This window comes from Palaemon carinicauda, chromosome 21, assembly GCF_036898095.1.
Source record: "Palaemon carinicauda isolate YSFRI2023 chromosome 21, ASM3689809v2, whole genome shotgun sequence".
NCBI classification, from domain to species: domain Eukaryota; kingdom Metazoa; phylum Arthropoda; class Malacostraca; order Decapoda; family Palaemonidae; genus Palaemon; species Palaemon carinicauda.
In genome coordinates, this window is record NC_090745.1 from 37,429,654 (window position 1) to 37,454,170 (window position 24,517).

At 43.1% G+C, this 24,517-nt stretch overlaps 2 protein-coding genes across 2 annotated transcripts in view; one reads left to right on the top strand and one right to left on the bottom strand.

Moving 5' to 3' along the window:
• Window positions 1–18,723, bottom strand: part of LOC137615270 (protein mono-ADP-ribosyltransferase PARP3-like) — a 352,885-nt gene extending 334,162 nt beyond the window's left edge. Inside the window, exon 1 of the mRNA XM_068344998.1 lies at window positions 18,387–18,723. The gene's annotated coding sequence lies outside the window, so the exon portion shown is untranslated. The remainder of the gene's footprint in view (window positions 1–18,386) is intronic.
• A 1,069-nt stretch (window positions 18,724–19,792) lies between these two features.
• Window positions 19,793–24,264, top strand: LOC137614839 (uncharacterized). The gene is made up of 2 exons (XM_068344499.1): window positions 19,793–20,026; window positions 22,509–24,264. Exons 1-2 carry the CDS (start codon window positions 19,793–19,795, stop codon window positions 24,159–24,161), a joined length of 1,887 nt encoding a protein of 628 aa, XP_068200600.1. The 3' UTR covers window positions 24,162–24,264.
• Window positions 24,265–24,517: the final 253 nt, after the last annotated feature.

Below are 24,517 nucleotides of genomic sequence, written 5' to 3' on the forward strand. Positions count from 1 at the left end.
CCCCAACCCAAATCCGACGCGTCTGAGAACAACACGTGGTTTGGGTTCTTGACTGCCAGGGACAGACCCTCTCTCAGACTTATGTTGCTGTCCCACCAGTTCAGGCATGCTTTTACTGGCTCGGAGACCGGGATTGACACAGCTTCTAAAGTCTTGCTCTTGTTCCAGTGTGAGTCTAGATGGAACTGGAGAGGGCGAAGGTGAAGTCTCCCTAGCGAGACAAACTGCTCCAGGGATGACAGAGTCCCTACGAGGCTCATCCAACCTCTTACTGTAGATATGAGCGAGATATATGTTAAACATAAATTAGCTTATATAACCCCTATCTTCAAAAGTGGATCAAGACTAGAGGCAAGCAATTATAGACCTGTTAGTCTAACATCACATATTATGAAAGTGTATGAGAGGGTAATAAAAAAGAAAATAATGAACCATTTGGTCAAAAATAATTTGTTTAATATGGGTCAACACGGTTTCGTACCTGGAAAAAGTACACAGACCCAACTGATAGCTCACTATGAAAACATATACAATAATATGATAAATGAAAAAGACACAGATGTGATCTATCTAGATTTTGCAAAAGCCTTTGACAAGGTAGACCATAACATATTGGAGAAAAAAATGAGAAAGCATAATATTGTGGGAAAGATAGGAAAATGGGTAAAAGAATTCCTGCAAAACAGAAAACAGATAGTGGTTGCAAATGACGAGAAATCAGATGAAGCCCAGGTAATATCTGGTGTGCCCCAAGGTACGGTATTAGCTGCACTGCTATTTGTTATTATGATCTCAGACATAGACTGTGATGTTGAAAACTCCGTAGTGAGAAGTTTCGCCGATGACACAAGAATAAGTAGAGAAATTACTTGTGATGAAGATAGGAACTCACTACAAAGAGATCTAAACAAAATATATGAATGGGCGGAGATAAATAGGATGGTATTTAACTCCGATAAATTCGAATCAATAAATTATGGAAACAGAGAAGGAATGGTGTATGCATACAAGGGACCTAATAATGAGACAATCACAAACAAGGAAGCAATTAAAGACCTTGGTGTAATTTTAAATAGGAATATGTTATGCAACGACCAAATAGCAACACTGTTGGCTAAATGTAAAGCAAAAATGGGAATGTTATTCAGACACTTTAAAACAAGAAAAGCTGAACACATGATTATGCTTTACAAAACTTATGTGCGTAGTACACTCGAGTACTGCAATGTGATATGGTACCCACACTATCAAAAGGATATTGCGCAAATAGAGAGTGTACAAAGGTCCTATACTGCTAGAATAGAAGAAGTTAAGGACCTTGATTACTGGGAAAGACTGCAATTTTTAAAACTATATAGTCTAGAAAGGAAAAGAGAACGCTACATGATAATACAAGCATGGAAGCAAATAGAAGGAATTGCTGAAAACATCATGGAGCTTAAAGTATCAGAAAGAGCAAGCCGAGGTAGATTAATAGTGCCAAAAAGCATTCCAGGTAAACTGAGAAAGGCGCACAGGACATTAATCCACTACGCACCAGCATCGATAATGCAGCGACTATTTAATGTGCTGCCAGCTCATCTAAGAAACATATCAGGAGTGAGCGTAGATGCGTTTAAAAATCAGCTCGATAAATACCTAAGATGCATCCCAGACCATCCAAGACTGGAAGATGCAAAATACACCGGAAGATGTATTAGCAACTCTCTGGTGGATATACGAGGTGCCTCACACTGAGGGACCTGGGGGAACCCAAACAAAAAATAAGGCAATAAGGTAAGGCAACGGTCTTTTTTCAGCATGAGTCGGACTTTGAGCAGGGCTTGCTCTATTCGGGTGGCAGACGGAAAAGCCCGAAAAACTAGACTGCGAATCTCCATCCCCAAATAGAGAATCGTCTGGGATGGAATCAGTTGAGACTTTTCTAAGTTTACCAACAGTCCCAACTCCTTTGCCAGACCCAACGTCCAGTGAAGGTCCTGCAGACAGCGATGACGGGACGATGCTCTGAGAAGCCAGTCGTCCAAGTACAGGGAGGCTCGAATTCCCGATAAATGAAGGAATTTTGCCACATTCCTCATGAGCCTCGTAAACACGAGAGGAGCAGGGCTGAGGCCGAAGCACAGTGCTCGAAACTGGTACACCACATTCCTGTAAACAAACCTCAGATACGGTTGAGAATCTGGGTGAATAGGAATGTGGAAGTACGCATCCTGCAGGTCGAGAGAGACCATCCAGTCTCCCTCTCTGACCGCTGCTAGGACGGACTTCGTGGTCTCCATCGTAAATTTTGTTTTTGTAACAAAAACGTTGAGCGCACTGACGTCCAGCACTGGCCTCCAACCTCCCGTATGCTTTGGGACTAGGAAGAGACGGTTGTAAAATCCCGGTGATTGAAGGTCCGAGACTTTCACCACCGCTCCCTTCTCTAGCAACAGAGACACCTGCTGATGTAGAGCTTGTCTCCTTGACTCCTCTCGATACCTGGGAGAGAGGTCTAGAGGAACTGTTACTAGAGGAGGTCTGCGTACAAAAGGTATTTTGTACCCCTCCTTGAGCAACAACACAGACTCTTGGTCTGCACCCCTCTTCTCCCAGGCCTGCCAGAAGTTGTTCAGTCTGGCCCCTACCGCTGTCTGAGGACGTGGGCAGTCAGAATCTGCCACGGGAGGACTTGGATCCTCTCCTCTTGCCTCTCTTTCCGTCGGCACGAGCGCCTCCCCTGCTGGGGGCTCTGCCACGAAAAGGCGCTCATTGGAGCCATCGCGGATGGCTTTGTCCATACAAGACATAATAAGCACGGAAACATCCTGGTCGGCAGACAAGATCTTCCTGCTTAATGCTCCTAGAGACCAATCTAAAAAGTTATAAACTTCGAAGGCCCTGTAAACCCCTTTAAGGAGATGGTCAAGGTCCGAGGAGGACCAACAAATATTAGAGCGTCTCATGGCCAGGCGATGGGGAGAGTCTACGAGGCTTGAGAAGTCACCATGGGCAGAGGCATGGACTCCCAAGCCGAGAACTTCTCCCGTGTCATACCAGACGCTCGCTCTAGAAGCTAGTTTAAAAGGAGGGAAGGCAAAGGCCGTCTTCCCCAAACTCCTCCTGGTAACCAACCAGTCGCCTAGTAGACGTAAAGCCCTCTTAGAAGAGCGAGAGAGCACTAGCTTAGTAAAAGAAGGCTTGGCAGCAGCTAAGCCTAGCGCAAACTCTGACGGAGGCGAACGAGGAGCAGCAGTAACAAAATGGTCTGGGAAAAGATCCTTAAAAATCATCATGATTTTCTTAAAATCCATAGAAGGTTGTGCAGCCTTAGGCTCTTCAACGTCTGACAAAACATCCAAAGGGTTATCAGTAGGTGGAGGATCAGCAACATCCTCATCTGAAGGAACCTCGTCCGACAACTGATGAGTCTCAAGCAAGGGAGAGACCTGCCGTGGTGGCAATGCTTGACAACCAAAGTCCACACGCAAAGGAGCCTCAGTAGCAGTCAAGGACGCTACGTCATGTAACTGCTGAAAGGACTGACCAGCAACAACAACAGGAGCGGGAGGACGCTCGACGTCAAGTCGAGACTGCCTTGACTGCCTAGATTGAGCAGTCAAAACAACCCTTGACTGCGGTGCTTGACGCTCAACGTCAAAACAAGGCAACTGAGCTGGTTGGCGAACGTCCTGAACGTCAACACGAGACTGCGGCTGCGGCTGAAAGTCAACACGGGACTGCATCGAGTGAGGCTCCAAGTCACGTGACTGACGTGACAAACTACCGACATCACGTTTCGTAACGTCAACAGGACGAGTAAAGGCTCGTTTGGGTGGCTGATGGCCAGGATCTCGATCAGCGTAATGGCGAGGATCATCGTGAACCTGCTCAACGGTATACTCCTCCATAAGGGAAGCAAGCTTATTCTGCATATCCTGCAGGACAACCCATTTAGAATCAACGGGAGTCGGTACGGGCCGAGACAATGGTAACGTCTGTGACGGCAAAACATTGCCTTTACTGAGACTCTCGGAGCCCGTGTTACGCTTTCGTTTAAGCGGCGAGCAGTCTTCCGATGACTGCACAGGGTCAGAGCTGTCCCAATGGCTACAGCCAGGACGCTGGACCTGTCCTGAAGGGACTGACTTCCGCTTTAAGGGTCTAGAAACTTTGCTCCAAGGTTTCTTTCGCGAGAAGCCTTCGGATGACGAGGAGAAAACGGCCTCGCTCGTCTTATGGTAGGGGCAGTCTTGACGAGACACGCCCGATACCATAGAGGGAACGTCTGTTCGTTGGTTAAAGCCTCTCGTCCCCATAAGTCCTACGACATTACTTCTCCCTGGTGCATGGGAGCCTGAAAGAGGTCTCGGACTAGGAGAACGACAAGCACGAACAGACGAACCCTCGGTCGCAACACTAAAAACACTTTGCGCACTAATCACTTTATCCCCACGATTTTCTAATGTGGCACTCTGACACTTTAACACATTCACATCCGCCATGAGTTGATTACGGTCCGATGCTAAAGACTCAACTCTCTCGCCCAAAGCTTGAATGGCAAGCAACATATCCCGCATGGATGGTTCATGAGTGCTAGTAGAGGGTTCAGGAACAACTACTACAGGGGAAGGATTAGGTTCAGGGGCATGGGAGGAGGAAAAATCCAACGACCTAGAGGAGCTTCTCCTCACCCTATCTCTCTCAAGCTTACGAGAATATTTATCAAACTCTAGCCAGTCGAATTCCGAAAGTACCACGCACTCATCACACCGATCTCCTAATTGGCAGGTTTTACCCCGGCAATTAGAACACACGGTATGTGGGTCGAGAGAGGCCTTGGGAAGACGTTTGTTACAATCCCTAGCATTACATTTACGAAATTTAGGTCCAGGGATAGGAGAAGGGTCAGCCATTTTGAAAAGTCAAAGAAAATCCCAAAACAATCCAAAGTCATCAACAATAAACGCTATCCAAAAAAGGGTTCAAGAGTTTTAATTGAAGAGAAAAACACCTGTCACTGCGAAAGCTCAAAACCAAAAAGAAGTACTTCACCAAGAATGACGAAAACTCCAGGTCAACAGCGAGTAACGGAATCAACTTGTCGACAAGACCGACAGAGAAGAACTGAGGCTGTTTACATGTATATGCGGTATCTGGCCGATAGTTGGCGCTGGTGGGCACACCCGCAACCTTCATGGCGATCGCTCGCGAGTTTTTGTGTTTCTGTCGAGCCGTCCGAGACGTCAGCTATTATATATTCACCGGCTAAGTTTAATATTTAAAAATGGATTTTGAGCAAAGCAAAAAATCTATTTTTGGGTGAGATAGCCATGACGTCCTGATGGACCCGCCCTAGTTCTCTATTCTGGCCTGTCAGGCCCCTCCCTTTCTTATTGTATCATGGAGGCTGACAGAGACGCCGGAAGGAATGAGGCGCGCGGATGTGACGTCAGTCAAGATGGCAGCCAGCTATGGCAGCCGTTTGTTTACATCGCTAGGTACCATAACAGTAATGCAGGAGGAGAGTTTTGTAATGGCTCCTCCCATACTTGCCAAACTTTCCCCCTCGAAGCGTAAACGCTATGTAGGGTGCAGATAGCTATGTGGCGTGTCAAGCATACATCCCCTGTTATTATACGATATCCTAAAAGGGAAAGCTTATGGGTACTCGCGCCAGAAGTTAGAATTCTGTGAAACCTTTAGTTTAATTCTCTGGGAATATCTACTGTTGTCATATATACCCTTAGGAAGCTACTGAAGGAACCTTCCATCAGGACGTCATGGCTACCTCACCCAAAAATAGATTTTTCGCTTCGCTCAAAATCCGTTTTATATATATATATATATATATATATATATATATATATATATATATATATATATATATATATATATATATATATATATATATAGGGCTACGACGTTTGGAAATTATCGTGATCCCCTTCGAAGGTTTCACTGCTTTAATGGCTGCCTTCTGTTTTATGATCATCGAGATCGTAGACATATTCCGGCCATATTGGTTAGCCAGATCGCTAACACGTACACCTCGCTCATGCTTTTCTATTATTTCTTGATTTAGTTCTAATGAAAGCGTTGACTTCTTCCTTTTCTCACCACTACTACTACTTCCTGAACCGAAACTAAGCTTTTTAGGACCCATGATTACGGAACACAGAAAACAACACGTGAAAAAGGAAGATAAAAAACACTGTTAATAACTGAGCGAAAAGAGAACAACCACACGATGCGCACGAGAGGAGAGGACTGATCAAGGTAACGCTCGATTGGCGTCCCTGCGATGTGCAGCAGTCTAGCGGCATCAAAAACAAACCACGGTTGACGCTTTCGAGAAAATTCCACGCGTACGCGTATTGTTTACTTCGTATGTTGGAGCAACACTTCGGGTGTCGAGACAGAAATTTGGTAGAATTTTTCTTCGGATGTTGGACAATTTGTATGTTAGGACATTCGTATGTAGAGGTTCCACTGTATGTATATATATATACTGTATATATATATATATATAAATATATATATATATATATATATATATATATATATATATATATATATATATATATATATATATATATATATATATATATATATATATATATATATATATACATACATACATACATATATATATATATATATATATATATATATATATATATATATATATACATATATATATATATATACCGGTATATCTCATGCTTCTGTTACAAAACATTTTTGTATAATAGTGAACTGTTTTTAACTCCGTATCCTTGAATTCATTTTCTACTCTTCATGGATCTACTGTTTCATTACTGGTTTTTATCACGTACTGTCGTTCTACAAATGAAAACAATAATTTTTTAGATAATGAAACTTTTACGTGTAGTGCAGAATTGTAATAACTACTTTGTCTGACTGAAGAAAATGCACTGAAGTTTCTGCAAAACCTAATCAAAAATGGTAAAAGACTTCAATCAAATGGATCTTAAACACAATTGAAAATTAATTCTACAGACATAACTCTTCCTGACAACTGGTATCATTGAAATAACAATTCGGAGCTCTCCATTGCTCGAATATATACCTCAATTGTTTAAATGAAGTTAAATTTCTGGCCAACAGAAACGTATAAATTGTTGAAGATATTCATACAGATAACACGTAGTAACTCTGATTCGTATTCAAACAGAAAATTCCATGTAAATAGTAAAAATGATATTTTAATTATAAAATAAATTTTTGAATATACTTACCCGGTGAATATATAATAGCTGCAACTCTGTTGCTCGACAGACACATACATAAAAAAACTCGCCAGCGATCGCTATGCAGGTTGCGGGTGTGCCCACCAGCGCCAACTGTCGGCCAGATACCACTCTCGATGTAAACAAAACCTTCAATTTCTTCTCATCCCACTGCGTCTCTATTGGGGAGGAAGGGAGGGTCGTTTAATTTATATATTCACCGGGTAAGTATATTCAAAAATTTATTTTATAATTAAAATATCATTTTCAAATATTTAACTTAGCCGGTGAATATATAATAGCTGATTCACACCCAAGGAGGTGGGTAGAGACCAGAGTTAAATATGTTTACATCGTATAAGCTAAGAGTTTTTTCATTTTGACAGTTATCAATATAACAAAACCAAAATAAATAGGTACCTGGTAAGGAAGTCGACTTAGACGATTACTCTGCCTTGTAAGTACGTCTTCCTTACGGAGCCCAGCGATCCTCTTAGGATGCTGACAGACTCCCAGGAGCTGAAGTATCAAGGGCTGCAACCCATACAACAGGACCTCATCAAACCCCTAATCTGGGCGCTCTCAAGAAATGACTTTGACCACCCGCCAAATCAACCAGGATGCGAAAGGCTTCTTAGCCTTCCGGACAACCCATAAAAACAACATTAAAACATTTCAAGAGACAGATTAAAAGGATATGGAATTAGGGAATTGTAGTGGTTGAGCCCTCACCCACTACTGCACTCGCTGCTACGAATGGTCCCAGTGTGTAGCAGTTCTCGTAAAGAGTCTGGACATCTTTCAAGTAAAATGACGCGAACACTGACTTGCTTCTCCAATAGGTTGCGTCCATTATACTTTGCAGAGATCTATTTTGCTTAAAGGCCACGGAAGTTGCTACCGCTCTAACCTCGTGCGTCTTAACCTTAAGCAAAGATCGGTCTTCCTCACTCAAGTATGAATGAGCTTCTCGTATTAAAAATCTGATAAAATATGACAAAGCATTCTTTGACATAGGCAAGGATGGTTTCTTAACCGAACACCATAACGCTTCAGATTGGCCTCGTAAAGGTTTAGTACGAGTTAAGTAGAACTTAAGAGCTCTAACAGGGCATAATACTCTTTCTAGTTCATTGCCTACGATCTCCGATAAGCTAGGAATATCGAAAGATTTAGGCCAAGGACGAGAAGGTAGCTCATTTTTGGCTAGGAAACCAAGCTGCAGAGAACAAGTAGCTTTTTCTGACGAAAACCCGATGTTCTTGCTGAAGGCATGAAGCTCACTGACTCTTTTAGCCGAGGCTAAGCATACCAGGAAAAGAGTCTAAAGAGTGAGATCTTTCAGGGAGGCTGAATGTAAAGGCTCAAACCTGTCTGACATGAGGAATCTTAGGACCACGTCTAAATTCCACCCAGGTGTAGCCAAACGACGTTCCTTAGAGGTCTCAAAAGACTTAAGGAGGTCTTGCAGATCTTTATTGTTGGAAAGATCTAAGCCTCTATGCCGGAAGACCGAGGCCAACATGCTTCTGTAGCCCTTGATAGTAGGAGCTGAAAGGGATCGTACTTTTCTCAGGTATAAGAGAAAATCAGCTATTTGGGCTACAGAGGTACTGGACGAGGATACGGAAACTGACTTGCACCAGTCTCGGAAGACTTCCCACTTCGATTGGTAAACTCTAATGGTAGACGCTCTCCTCGCTCTAGCAATCGCACTAGCTGCCTCCTTCGAAAAGCCTCTAGCTCTCGAGAGTCTTTCGATAGTCTGAAGGCAGTCAGACGAAGAGCGTGGAGGCTTTGGTGTACCTTCTTTACGTGTGGCTGACGTAGAAGGTCTACTCTTAGAGGAAGACTTCTGGGAACGTCTACCAGCCATCGAAGTACCTCGGTGAACCATTCTCTCGCGGGCCAGAGGGGAGCAACTAACGTCAACCTTGTCCCTTCGTGAGAGGCGAATATCTGCAGTACCTTGTTGACAATCTTGAATGGTGGGAATGCGTAAAGATCTAGATGTGACCAATCTAGGAGGAAGGCATCTATATGTATTGCTGCTGGGTCTGGGACTGGAGAGCAATAGATTGGAAGCCTCTTGGTCAGCGAGGTTGCAAAGAGATCTATGGTGGGTTGACCCCAAGTCGCCCAAAGTCTCTTGCACACATCCTTGTGGAGGGTCCATTCGGTTGGAATTACTTGACCTTTCCGACTGAGACAATCCGCTAGGACGTTCAAGTCGCCCTGGATGAACCTCGTTACTAGGGAGATGCCTCGATCTTTTGACCAGATGAGCAGGTCCCTTGCGATCTCGTACAGAGTCAATGAGTGGGTACCTCCCTGTTTGGAAATGTACGCCAAGGCCGTGGTGTTGTCCGAGTTGACCTCCACCACCTTGCCTCGAAGGAGATTCTCGAAGCTTCTCAAGGCCAGATGAACCGCCAAAAGCTTCTTGCTGTTGATATGCATGCTCCTCTGACTCGAGTTCCACAGACCTGAGCATTCCCGACCGTCCAGCGTCGCGCCCCAGCCCAAGTCCGATGCGTCCGAGAAGAGAACGTGGTTGGGTTTCTGAACTGCCAGGGGAAGACCCTCTCGTAGGCTGATATTGTCCTTCCACCAAGTCAGACAAGACTTTATCTTTTCGGAAATCGGGATCGAGACCGCCTCTAGCGTCTTGTCCTTTTTCCAGTGAAAAGCCAGATGGAATTGAAGAGGTCTGAGGTGTAGCCTTCCTAGCGAGACAAAATGCTCCAGGGATGACAGCGTTCCTACCAGACTCATCCAAAGCCTGACTGAGCAGCGTTCTTTCTTCAACATCTTCTGGATGGAGAGTAGGACTTGATCTATTCTGGGGGCCGACGGAAAAGCCCGAAAAACTTGACTGTGAATCTCCATCCCTAAATACAGAATAGTTTGGGATGGGACCAGCTGTGACTTTTCCAAGTTGACTAGGAGTCCCAATTCCTTGGTCAGATCTAGAGTCCAATTGAGATCCTTCAGACAGCGATGACTGGAAGAGGCTCTGAGAAGCCAGTCGTCCAAATAAAGGGAGGCTCGGATGTCCGATAAATGGAGGAATTTTGCCACATTCCTCATAAGCCTCGTAAACACGAGAGGAGCTGTGCTTAGGCCAAAGCACAGGGCCCGAAACTGGTACACCACATCTTCGAAGACGAATCTCAGAAAAGGTTGGGAGTCTGAGTGAATGGGGATGTGGAAGTAAGCGTCCCTTAGGTCTAGAGAGACCATCCAGTCTCCCTTTCTGACCGCTGCTAGGACTGACTTTGTGGTCTCCATGGTAAACTTCGTCTTTGTGACAAAGACATTCAGAGCACTGACGTCTAGCACCGGTCTCCAACCTCCTGTCTTCTTTGATACTAGGAAGAGACGGTTGTAAAACCCAGGTGATTGAAGGTCCGAGACTTTGATCACCGCTCCCTTTTCTAGCAAAAGAGACACTTCCAGTTTCAGGGCTTGTCTCTTTTCTTCCTCTCGGTACCTGGGAGAGAGATCGATGGGGGACGTCGCTAGAGGAGGTCTGCGTACAAAAGGGATTTTGTACCCCTCTCTGAGCAACCTCACAGATTGTTGATCTGCGCCTCTCTTCTACCAGGCTTGCCAGAAGTTCTTGAGTCTGGCACCTACTGCTGTCTGAAGTTGCGGGCAGTCAGACTCTGCCCTTAGAGGACTTGGATCCTTTCCTCTTCCCTCTCTTCCCTTCGGCACGAGCACCTCCCCTGCTGGAGGCTCTGCCACGAAAGGGCGGGATAAACCTGGACGCTGGAGTGTCTATCCTAGGTCTAGCAGACAAGGCAGGCAAAGGGGGAGCTTTGCGAGCCGAGGACGCAACTAAATCGTGGGTGTCCTTCTGCACTAAAGACAAGGCAATTTCCTTAACCAAGACTTCAGGAAACAAGCACTTAGACAAGGGCGCAAAGAGTAGCTCAGATCTTTGGCATGGCGTCACTCCTGCTGATAGAAAAGAGCACAGAGACTCTCGTTTCTTAAGGACTCCGGACGTGAATGAAGCGGCAAGCTCGTTGGACCCATCGCGGACGGCCTTGTCCATGCAGGACATAATGAGTAAGGAAACATCCCTATCGGCAGATGAGATTTTCCTACTCAGGGCTCCCAAACACCAGTCCAGGAAGTTAAAGACTTCAAACGCCCTAAATATGCCTTTAAGAAGGTGGTCCAGGTCCGAGGGTGACCAACTAATCTTCGAGCGTCTCATGGCAAGGCGGCGGGGAGAGTCTACAAGACTTGAGAAGTCGCCCTGGGCAGAGGCAGGAACTCCCAAGCCGAGAACTTCTCCCGTGGCATACCAGACGCTCGATCTAGACGAGAGTTTAGACGGGGGGAAGGCAAACGCCGTCTTCCCTAAACTCCTCTTGGTCTCTAACCAATCGCCTAACAGCCGTAAAGCTCTCTTGGATGAGCGAGAGAGAACGAGTTTAGTAAAGGCAGGCATGGTAGCAGGAACGCCTAAGACAAACTCGGACGGCGGCGAACGAGGAGCCACAGAAATAAAGTGATCAGGGAACAACTCTTTAAAAACAGCCATGACTTTTCTAAAGTCCAAGGATGGTTGAACTGCTTTAGGCTCATCTAATTCTGAAGGCTGATCCTCAGGCTGTGGTTCAGCAACGTCCTCATCTGACAGTTCCTCATCCGATAACTGATGAGAAAACGGCAAAGGTGTAGGCAACGTTTGACTCGCAGAGTCCGGTCGCACTGGTGCATACGTGACGGAGCCGGACGCAGCGTCCTGGAACTGCTGAACAGTCTGGGAACTGTCAACAACAACAGGTGCGCGAGGACGCACAGCGTCCACCCGAGACTGTTTAGACCGTCTGGGTTGTGCAGTCAACACCATACCGGGTTACGGAGGTTGACGCACCGCGTCAAAACAAGTCAACTCTGATGGTTGATGAACGTCCTGAACGTCACCAATCGCATCAGTGCGTTGCCTAACGTCAACGTGCGGCTGGAAATCCACACTGGGTCGCATCGGTGGAGGTACCACACCAACTGGTTGACGCGAGAAAGCTACATCCACGTCAACAGGACGCACAACCGAACGCTTGGATGGCTGATGGCCAGTAAGTTCAACGGAAACCTTCTCAGCGTTGTAGTCCTCCATCAAGGACGCAAGCTTAGACTGCATGTCTTGCAGTAACACCCATTTAGGGTCTACGGAAGCAGGTGCGGTAACAGACGGGGTTAGCGAATGAGACGGCACAACTTTGCCTCTCTTAGGCGGCGAGCAGTCATCAGATGACGGCAACGGGTCCGAACTGTCCCAGTGGCTACATCCGGGACGTTGGAGTTGTCCTGAAGGGACCGACTTACACTTTAAAGGTCTAGAGACCTTGGTCCAAGGTTTCTTACGTGAAACACCTTCGGACGACGAGGTAAAAATGGGCTCTCTCGTCTTACTTTGGTAGGGGCGATCTTGACGAGATCCGCCTGATACCAAAGAGGGAACGTCTGTTCGCTGATCAAGGCCTCTCGAACCCATAAGTCGTACGACATTGCTTCTCCCCTGGGCTTGGGAGCTTGCAAGAGGTCCCGGACTAGGTGGACGACAGGCACGAACAGACGAACCCTCGGTCGCAACACTGTTCACAACACTTTGCGTAACACTAGGCACTTTGACACTATCCTTCGTGGCACTTTGGCACTTGAGTTCCTTTACGTCCGCCATGAGTTGATTTCGGTCACTTGCTAAAGCCTCAACTCTCTCCCCCAAGGCATGAATAGCACGCATCATGTCTGCCATAGACGGTTCCTGAGTGCTAGGAGGGGGGTTAGGAACAACCACTACAGGGGAAGGAATAGGTTCAGGGGCATGTGGAGAGGAAAAATCTACCGACCTAGAAGAACTTCTCCTTACCCTATCTCTCTCTAGTCTGCGTGTATATTTATCAAATTCGATAAAATCGAATTCCGAAAGGCCCACGCATTCCTCACACCGATCTTCCAATTGACAGGTTTTACCCCGAGAATTGGAACAAACAGTGTGAGGGTCGAGAGAAGCCTTTGGAAGACGCCTATGACAGTCCCTAGCATTACACTTTCGAAACTTGGGAACTTGAGAAGGGTCAGCCATTTTGAATTAGTCAAGGGAAAATTCCAAAAAACGATCTAAGTCATCAACAATTAATCCGATTCAAAAAAGAGTTCAAGGATTTATTTGAAGAAAAACACCTGTACTGCGAAAGCTCAAACCAAATTAAAGTACTTCACCAAATATGATGGGAAAAACTCCAGGTTCAACAGCGAGTAAAGTACGTCTTGTCGACACGTCGACAGAGAAGAAAATTGAAGGTTTTGTTTACATCGAGAGTGGTATCTGGCCGACAGTTGGCGCTGGTGGGCACACCCGCAACCTGCATAGCGATCGCTGGCGAGTTTTTTTATGTATGTGTCTGTCGAGCAACAGAGTTGCAGCTATTATATATTCACCGGCTAAGTTAAATATTTAAAAGTATCTCTACAACAAGATCTTTTATTATAGTGTTTTCGTGTTCCATTTTGTCTGATAAAATACATTTTTCATTGATTAAAAGCTTTGCCAATCCTATGCTAAGGTAATGCGTAACCTTTCTCCTTCCATTGAGTTAATCTTTGGCACCGTCGTTCAATTAGTTCATTATGCATGTTGCATAAGATTTTGCATAACTCTGACCATCCTTTACATTCAGATCTTCCTGGACAGGCAGTTAATTCTAATAGCCAGGCCTTTTCCATCATGAGGCTCAATACTACACAGTATTCTAGAAGTTTTATTCCAGCTGTTACCAAGTTATGGAATGATCTTCCTAATCGGGTAGTTGAATCAGTAGAACTTCAAAAGTTCAAAGTTGGAGCAAATGTTTTTATGTTGACCAGGCTGACATGAGTCTTTCTATAGTTTATATGACATAACGGTTTTTGATGTTGTTAATAGTTTATATAAGACATACAGTATCTGTTTTGACGCTGTTACTGTTTTTTAGAATGATATATTGCTAATTTATTTTCATCATTTATTTATTTCCTTATTTCCTTTCCTCACTGGGCTATTTTTCCCTGTTGGAGCCCTTGGGCTTATAGCATCTTGCTTTTCCAACTAGGGTTGTAGCTTAACTAGTAATAATAATAATAATAATCTCTTGTCTTATTCCTCCCACCTATGAGCCCACAGGAATAGTAGGCTACCCTCAATAATAGGAAAACCACCAGAAAGAAAACCATGGATAAATCTAATAATTTTGAAGAATTAATTTCATAAAATGCTCGTGAAAAAAAAATGTAAAATTATATGTTTTTTTCTCTTTTCTGAAACCTCTAAATTATCATACAAAAGCGTACGATACCTAAGGTATGTATTGTACATCGTACCGGACCCATAATAATCGTACATGTACGATAATTATCGTACGAATGGCAACCCTGGATTAAGGGAGTGCAGTGGTAGATCCTTCACCTACTACTGCATTCGCTGCTACGAATGGACCCAAAGTGTAGCAGTCCTCATAAAGAGTCTGGACAAGTTTTAAATAAAGTGATGCGAATACAGATTACTTCTCCAAAACATTGTATTCATTATACTTTGCAGAGAACGATTTTGTTTAAAAGCCACAGAAGTTGCCACAGCTCAAACTTCATGAGTCTTAACTTTCAGGAGCTTAAGGTCTGCCTCACCACAGTGTGTGTGAGCTTCTTTAATCAAAAGTCTTATGAAATATGATAAGGCATTTTTAGACATAGGAAAAGCAGGCTTTTTGACTGCACCAAAGAGCTTCTGAATTGCCTCTTAAACCTTTAGTCCTGTCTAAATAGAACCTTAGTGCTCTAACAGGACAAGAACCTTCTCCAGCTCCTCACCCACCAAATCAGAGAGGTTAGCAATTTAGAAAGATTTTGGCCATGGGTGAGAAGGACGTTCGTTCTTGGCTAGAAATTCAAGCTGCAGGGAGCATATAGCTTTGCTGTTTCTAAAGCCAATGTTTTTTGCTAAAAGCATGAACTTCACTGACCCTTTTAGCTGTTGCTAAGCTTACTGAAAATAAAGTCTTTAAAGTCAGATCTTTAAAATGAGCAGAGTTCAAAGGTTCGAATCTGTCACTCATAAGAAATTTTAAAACCACGTCTAAATTCCAGGCTGGTGAATCCTGTTGACGTTTTTTAGAGGTTTCAAAGGATCTAAGGAGATCCTGAAGGTTCTTGTTATTCGAGAGGTCTAAATGTCTATGCCTGAAGACCGCTGCTAACATACTCCTGTACCCTTTAATGGTTGAAGAGGAGAAATTGTGCCTTCTTCTAAGCTCTAAAAAGAAATCGGCAATTTGAGCTATAGAGGTATTGGATGAAGAAAACTGAGTTAGCTTTACACCATGCTCTAAAAACTTCCCACTTGGATTGGTACACCCTGATAGTGGAAGTTCTTCTTGCTTTAGCAATAGCCTTGTCTGCTTCCACTAGATTTTGCGAGTTTTTTGATAGTCTGAAGGTAGTCAGACGTAGAGCTTGGAGGTTTAGATGGTTTCTTGCCAAGTGGGGTTGTCTGAGAAGATCTATTCTCAATGGCAAGCTTATTGGAACATCCACCATCCATTCCGGGAGGACGAGCCTTCCGCCGTACAGTATACGCCCACGAGGGGCCGTGGGGTCAGCAGGCTGACCATCAAAGGCCTCCGAAGAGGAGTCTCTGAGAGTGAACTCCCCCGTGGGGGAGAATCACCAGCAGGAGAGACCGTAGGACTTAGTTCCTCCCTTGAAAGGTGTTCAGAGGGGAACCTAAGCCTTCAGCTCCCTCAGCGACAGAAACGGGGGTTTGACTAGACCCACGAGATGCCTCCGTCACAACAACGTCAACAACAGACAGAGGATCTATCCCTGCTGTAGTTGGCGATTGTTTGACAGCTGCACCAAGTTTGATCATGTCAAACAGGGCTTCCCTGGAGGGCAAACCCTGCAGCCCCAAGGAAGCCCAAAGCTGCAACAAATCATGATTATTTACAGATAAATCAATGTTCACATCCTCCTCCGAGGGAGGAGAGGCAGCCGCCTCGCTATGGGAGGCAACTACCTCTCACGCACCCCGGGATCAGTCAACTGCAGTACGGTCTACGCTACCACTCACCGGCCTCTCGGAAGAGACCGCTCGAGGGGGAGCTTCGGAGGAGGAATTCGCTATTAGAAATAGACGAGTGTTGGCTAGTTTGGTATTTTCCTTTATATGTTTACGTATCGGTCGATTGAAATGTGAAGTATATTTTTCACTCTGAGTCCATTGTTTACATCTGAGAGACTGAAGGGGACTTATTGCGCATGCTTGATTTCTGTGCATTTACAATGACGTATCTGTCAAGTGGTTTTTAAAACCAATTAACAGCTTACAAGTACTTTTTCATAAGTTCCCAGATGTTGTTCTACAACAACCATTTATTTCCACCTTCCCTTCAGTTTCAACTTCACCACCATCACATTAAGACGCATCCAGGATGGAACTTAAGGGAAGTGCATCAATCCATTTCGAAATTTAGTGTAATTTCATATATGTATGCAATTGATAATGATGGAAATGCTCTCCGTTGAGTGTAAAGCTATTTTTACACATGTGAAAATTAAAAAGTAACAGAGAAATATTGCCTCAAAGGTCAGATTCTGACAATTTTTAGGGAACACCAACACATTTTCTACAGCAAAGCTTCTGACAAAAAAAAATAAAAAAGACGGTGTCATTCATAATGTAAGGATTTATTTGTGATTTACTTTTAATTTGTGACCTGGGAAGGAGGGTCGGGCTAGTGGTTGTGACCTGGGAAGGGGGGTCCGGGGGGGTTGCCCGGCTAGGGGTTGTAACCTGAGAAGGGGGGTCCGGGGGGGTTGCCCGGCTAGGGGTTGTAACCTGAGAAGGGGGGTCCAGGGGGCTTGTGCCCATAGGGGTTGTGACCTGGGAACTACTAGGTTAGGTTAGGTTGGTTTAATAAGTTCTGTGCCCTTTTACAAATCTCAAAAGTGTTGAATAATCACGTTTTGCCCTGTTTTCTGCCACTTACATGAACTATATTTTTTTCCAACTGGTTATCTAGAACTTTAGTATTTCTGACCATTACAATAGCTGTAAATCACTCGTTTACGACATTTTCCCACCCAAAACACCCCTGCTTCCCACTGGTGTCCGCCAAAATTGTCTTATATATGGGGGTCCAGAAACTCATTGTACGGGTGGTTTGCCCCAATAATCATAGTCAGAAATCGGTAAACCCTAGGTTACATTGCCCTGTAATACAGTATAATAATACCCAGAAATCCATAGAACACAAGATAACGAGTAGGGAAATTATATGGTTCATGTATTTAGCTAGAAATTAAAGTATCATATATTTACCAGGCAATACCCAATAACTCCCTTATTTTCAACCTTATAGCTAAACATACAGTAGTCTACGGGAGATTACAGTTTGGGTGCTATGCCCCCATTAAATAAGTAGCTTGAAGGTTAGGTTAGTTGGGGTAAGTTTAGGTTAGGTGGTGTTCTATGCATGCAAGGGGCCCCCTCAGTTATTATGCAAAGGATACAGAGGAGGCTCCTGTGCAGCTGCCAAAATGACCAAAGGAGCAAAACGGATTTTCTTATCAAGATCTTCAATTTCATTAATGGATATCTCTAGCAGTAGAATATAAACCCAATATACGGGGGTTCAAAATAGTGTATTTGCAAAGATTTATTCTATTATGTGAAATCCAATGGCCTAACTAATATTGCAATTTTATAAAATGTAACCTATTTTTTTTCTTTTGTTTGAAGTGCAAAATAGGAAATACTAACAAACTGCTTCTCTCATTTTTGAAGTTTTGTTTAATTTCATTTACAACCAGGTAGCCTATAAAGACTAATGACTACCCTACTGAAACAGTTTGTTCCTAGTAAGCTTCATCTTGTTCAGGGTGTGTAATGGTAATAAAAACTATAAAAAGAAAAAATATTTTGACCAGATAAACAAAATGAGCAAAGTGAAGTGTCAATTTTGCGAGATTATCAATTGCAGCCAAAGAAACCTCGACCAAAGATTTACACTCAATTAACTGTCACCTCAACAAAATAAATCGTTTTACAATAAACCAAATATGCATTGATAAACCTCAAGCTCTGATAGAACTTACCTAGACCTAGACGTAGCTTTATTAGCCTACGGTAGACCTAGACGAAGTTCTGGAAACAATAACAATGGGCGGAGGACTTCTTAGTACAGTAGGCAAAAGACATGAAAAAATTTACGATAATTGATACGCTTCAATATCTATACAACAAAGATGACTAACTGACACATTAAACGATTCATTGGGTCATGCAATGATTACATGAATAGAAAACTCAGCGGAATCGAAACGATCTGTCTCATCCACCTTTACTTCGTCCTGTTGGCAGACAGAAGTTGTCACGGAGCAATATTAGAATTGCGCAAGCCAGTTAAAAGATTGCGTTGGTAAAGTACAATAATGGAATAGCGCAAGATAATTAAGTTATTGCAAGCAAGATGTATTTTTTATGGATATACGTTAAATGTTGGTGATTTCACAGACGCGTTGAAAGTACAATAAGAAAAATTACACAAGCTAGTTACAGATTAAGATGTTGAATAGTAATGAAATATTATGCAAGTATACAGCTGTTCGAGATGTCAGAGTAATTGATAATAAAATCACGTAAGTCAATTAAAAGCTGCATTAGAATTTGTCAAAGAACAATAACAAAACCGTGTAAACCGGTTAAAAATTACGTAAGACATGAGTTGTTTAATACAATAACATCACACAGACAAATAATGTTTGCGTTGAGCTGTAACTTATTTACTCTTACCAGTTATTTGCATAAAATAATAGCCTTGTCATACCTCAAAGGATATCCTCAAATAAATATGGGAAATTTTCAGCGCAATTATAATACAATAGTTGTAAATACAACTTACCAATGATTAAACAGCAACGGGAGGATAAATTAACCCTTTATTTCATGAATCAAGACTGGTTATTTTTTAACTAATTAGCATTGTTTTGTAATTTACTACTGGTCCTTAAGAGATTTTTATATTTTATTTATAAATATTAATTTTCTTAGGCGTGAAACGTTATCAAAGACGCAACAGGTGCATTTATTGCAAGAGACAACAAACTTATCAATAAGGCAAACCAAAGTATGCTTGATTACTTAAAGGCCTGTAAGTGTAGTTTTCCTATTCCTAACACGCAGGGGAACCCTATGCCCTACAAGATCAGTTTATTGTATACAGTACATTCTTGGGTATTTATCGTATCACACAGCTTATTGGGTGTTTATTGCTAAACCCACATTACTGAAGCATTTAGAAAATAAGAAAGGCTTGATGTTTTCAGTCTTTCGGATGTCCATGGCAGTGGGAGTTAACTGTTATATAGTTTTGGGACCGCATACTTGAAAACTCTATTATTATTATTATTATTATTATTATTATTATTATTATTAAGCTACAAACCTAGTTGGAAATGCAGGATGCTATAAGCCCAGGGGCTCCAACAGGGAAAATAGCCCAATGAGGAAAGCTTCTCCTGCACTACGAAGTCTTTACAAAACTGTCCTACCTGTAGAACTGAATGGAGGCGAGGCCCTGGACGGGCTGGTTGATACTGAAGCATTTAAAAGCTTTTTAGATGCCAAAGTAGCTAGGATTATGAATTCAGTGACTCGTTCTTCAGCCTGCAGCATAACCATGGCTAATGCCAAACAGACAATGAAACTTAACAAGTGTTGCAATTACGATTTAACCGTAAGTGGAAGAGTATACCCTGAGTTCTGTCTGCACTTGATGGATGATTGCGTGGTTCCAGTCGTATTGGGACATGACTTCCTACAGTTACACAAGCAAGTCAGTGTAGACTTTGGGGGGACGCTACCGCCTTTGGGGCTAAGCATCCAGTCACCTTGTGATCTGATAGCAGCTCAAATTGAACCGCCAGCCATCTTCGACAATCTGACAGTCGACTGTCACCCGATACAGGTGAAATCCAGAAAGTATTCCAAAGAGGACTCCAAGTTCATCAAGAAAGAAGTAAAAAGGTTGCTAGAGGAGGGCATCATCACACCGAGTCGCAGTTCGTGGAGAGCTTAAGTGGTAGTCGTCGATCAGTGTGATAAGAAAAGACTGGTCATAGATTACTCTCAAACCATAAACAGATTCACCAACCTAATTGCTTATCTTGTTCCAGGGATCACCGAGATGATTGAGAAAATTTCTACTTACCGCTACTTCAGCTCCATAGACTTGAAGGCAGCATATCATCAAATACCATTGAACACGGCTGATCGTAAATTCACGGCGTTCGAAGTGGATGGAAGGCTGTTCGAATTCACGTGTTTGCCTTTTGGAGTAACCAACGGGGCTACCTGCTTTCAGCAAGTTCTCGACGAAATTATCGGTAAGGAACAACTAGAGGGTACGTTCGCCTACATAGATGTCATCACGGTCTGCGGTCACACACATGAAGAACACGACAGAAATCTGAAACGCTTTCATGAAACTGCATTGAAGTATGGACTTACTATAAATGACAAGAAAAGTGTTTATGGTCAAACATCAATCTCATGTAGTGAATGATCACCAAGTCCTACCGGACCCGGAGAGAATGCGTCCGTTGCTGGAGATGAACCCTCCGGACAGTACCCCTAGTCTCAAAAGAACGTTAGGACTCTTATCCCACTATGCGAAGTAGGTACCAAACTTCTCCCAGAAAATTCGACCTTCAGTCGGAGTGAAAACTTTTCCGATGCCCAAATTCGCAGAACAAGCACTCGAAGAACTAAAGAATGAAATATCTCGAGCTTCACTTGCTGCTATAGATGACGAAGCAGTCTTTGTAGACGAAACAGACGCCGTTGCAGCCTCATTGACACAAGAAGGAAAACCGGTGGCCTTCTTTTCTCGCTCGCTCTCAGAATCGGAGAAACGACAATCGGCAGTGGAACATGAAGCATGTGCTATCGTAGAAGCCATCAAGAAATGGCGACACTTTCTGCTAGGACGTAAATTTAGACTCATAACTGATCAGCAATCGGTGCGTTTCATGTTTGACGCCAAGAACCATGGCAAAATCAAGAATGAAAAAATAATGCAGTGGAGGCTGGAACTAAGTTGTTTCAACTTCGACTTCACATACAGACCCGGATCAAAGAACCAAGTAGCAGACACTCTCTCTCGTGCCTTGGGATGTGTGGCTTCACTTACCTGTACTCAAGGAGACGAGCTGACTCAGCTTCACGAGCACCTGTGTCATCCAGGAATCAGAAGGATGACCCACATCATAAGACAGAGAAACTTACCCCTTACCATTGAAGAAGCTCGGACTGTCATACATAAATGTCAAACCTGTGCTAAGATCAAACCTAAGTTCTCCAAAGAAACAGGAACATTGATAAAAGCTACCCGGCCATTCGAGCGTCTGGCTATCGACTTCAAAGGTCCGATGCCATCCACCGGGGTAGGGTCAACTCGGACCATTTCCAACTCGGACCATTTTGAAATACCAACTCGGACCATTATCTCGACCATCTCGGACCGTCAAAAACTTTGGAAATGCCAAGTCGGACCATCATGTAAACCAACTCGGACCATCGAGCAAACACGCAATCTAAAGTTTACAGGATAATTGCATAATTACCACCAAAAGCTGTAACAACCAAATTTATGAAAACAAAAGGAATTTGTCCTCTTTTAAAAGATGGGGAATTAAAGATTAAAACGGACTATATCCTTTTGAGAGAGAGAGAGAGAGAGAGAGAGAGAGAGAGAGAGAGAGAGAGAGAGAGAGAGCTTGTTTCTCAACGCATTATCTCTCTCTCTCCCTCTCTCTCTGTGTTTGTCTCAAGCTTGTTTTACAGGATAATTGCATAATTACCACCAAAAGCTGTAACAACCAAAATAAACAGAGTATGCCTAACCAAAATAAACAGTATGCCTAACAGCCAAAACAAACTGCACTCATACCCGTATCTGTACACAGCTGAAGGCGCAACCTACCATGGACAAGTGTTTGCTGTGCCTAAACACAGTGCGACCTCGACAGGTGCGATTTAAGAATTTAGCTAAATATTGTTAAATTAAATTATATATTGATATTATTAAATTAAATTATCTTAATCCTATTGACGATTGTAAATTTTGAGTTGCCATTACCAGATAATCATTTTATAAGAACGGAGAAATATAAATTGATATATCGACTAGAAAATCATCTGAGTACAAATTGTTGCAGGAGGCATTGTTGTGTGACGGATGCAATTTGTGGCAACACCGAACTTGTGGGACGGGCGTTACCAGGGAAGATTACAGAAAAGCAGTAAGAGAGGGGGTGGAAATTGATTGGAGGTGTGCCACATGCTCTTCCAAACTAGGCAACACTGCTGACTGTATCACTGACCATCCACCTGATGAAGCGTTGGTGGATAATCTTATCAACGAGGACTCTGTAAATAATGGTGAATGTTTAATCGAGGATCAGGCACAAGCATTGGTAGAATGTATTACTTATGAAAAAGTGTGTGCGTCATCACAAAGAGGAAAACAGAAACTTGTAGACAGTCAGGGTTATTCATATACATTCAAAAGAGAAACAACAGTTGGTGTTCATTGGCGTTGCGCAGTTAGGAATAAAAATGTTAAGTGTGGAATGATAATAAAGGAAGTGAATAATTCGTTTATCAGAGGGCCCAGTGAACATTCCCATCCACCGGAAACATGCCCTGCTACCACAAGTAAGGTTTCAAAATTAATTAAAGATAAAGCAATGGAGGATGTGTTTCGGCCCGCATTAGAAATCGTGGAGGAAGTAATCCTTGAAAACGTAGATCCAACAATGCCTACTGCTTCACTACCTGCCCCCATAAATCTCGCTCGTCAAGCAAACAGGAAGCGGCAAGCAAACAGACCTGCTGAACCCGTGGATTTGAGTTTTGAAATTAGTGAGGAACACATACCACCTAACTTTCTTAAATTTGATATACATGTAGGGGATAGACGTCACTTAGTATTTGCAACAGAAGGACAGTGTCAGTTACTTGCTAAAGCAAAAAGGTGGTATGTCGATGGGACATTCAAAGTTGTTAGGCAACCCTTCACACAACTTTTTAGCATTCATGCATTCATGAAGTATGATGGGAATGTGAAACAAATGCCTCTTGTATTTGTTTTAATGTCAGGTAAGAGACGCAAAGATTACAAAAAGGTGTTTAGTAGAATTAAGGAAATCCTAGGTGAACAATTAAAAGTACAAGAAGTAATTCTAGATTTTGAGGCAAGTGTTTGGCGGGCTATCCCAGATGTGTTCCCAGATGTAGTTATGCGTGGTTGTGCGTTTCACTGGGGACAAGCAGTGTGGAGGAAGGCCCAAGAATTTGGCCTTCAGTCTGCATACACAAGTGACACCAAAACATATAAGTTTGTGAGACAACTTCTTTCTCTACCATACGTACCTGATGATCACATAGAAGGACTATTTTTAAGATTTTATAGAAAAGCAGCTGGGTCACAACAACTTTTAAATCTTTTAGAATACATTCACAATACTTGGATTTCCTCCGAAATGTGGCCACCCAAAGCGTGGTGTGTTTTTGGTAGGAGTGTCAGGACAAACAACGACGTGGAAGGGTGGCACCACAGACTAAACAGAAAATCACGAAAAGGTCAACTTAATTTCTACATTCTCCTATCTCTTTTGTATAATGAAGCAAAGCTTGTGCCACTATATGTAAATTTCTTAAATGATGGAAAAGTGTTGCGCCACCAAAAGACAAAGTATGCTAAGCAACATGGAAGACTAGTCGTACTGTGGGAGGAGTTTTCTCTAGGTCATAGATCGGGTAAAAGCCTTCTAAAAGCTGTTTCCCATTTCATTGCTGTGAATGTATGATTATTAATTTGAATATGTTTTATTGAACATTTTACTTTGTCTTTTGCTTCTACATTTGCATGTTTTTAATAACTCTCCTAATAATAAATATGTGTGACTTTCACTGTTCTCAATTTATTTTTACCAATTGTTCTAATTTATAATCTTATCAACCTGGTCCGAGTTGGTTCACTACTGTGGTCCGAGGTGGTATATTGTGGTCCGAGTTGGTTATAATGGTCCGAGTTGGTGGAGGTACGGTCCGAGTTAGTAAGGGTCCGACTTGGCGATGGTCCGAGTTGGGGGTGAAGCCATCCACCACAAAGAACAAATACATTCTCAACATAATCGACGAGTACAGCAGATTTCCGTTCGCC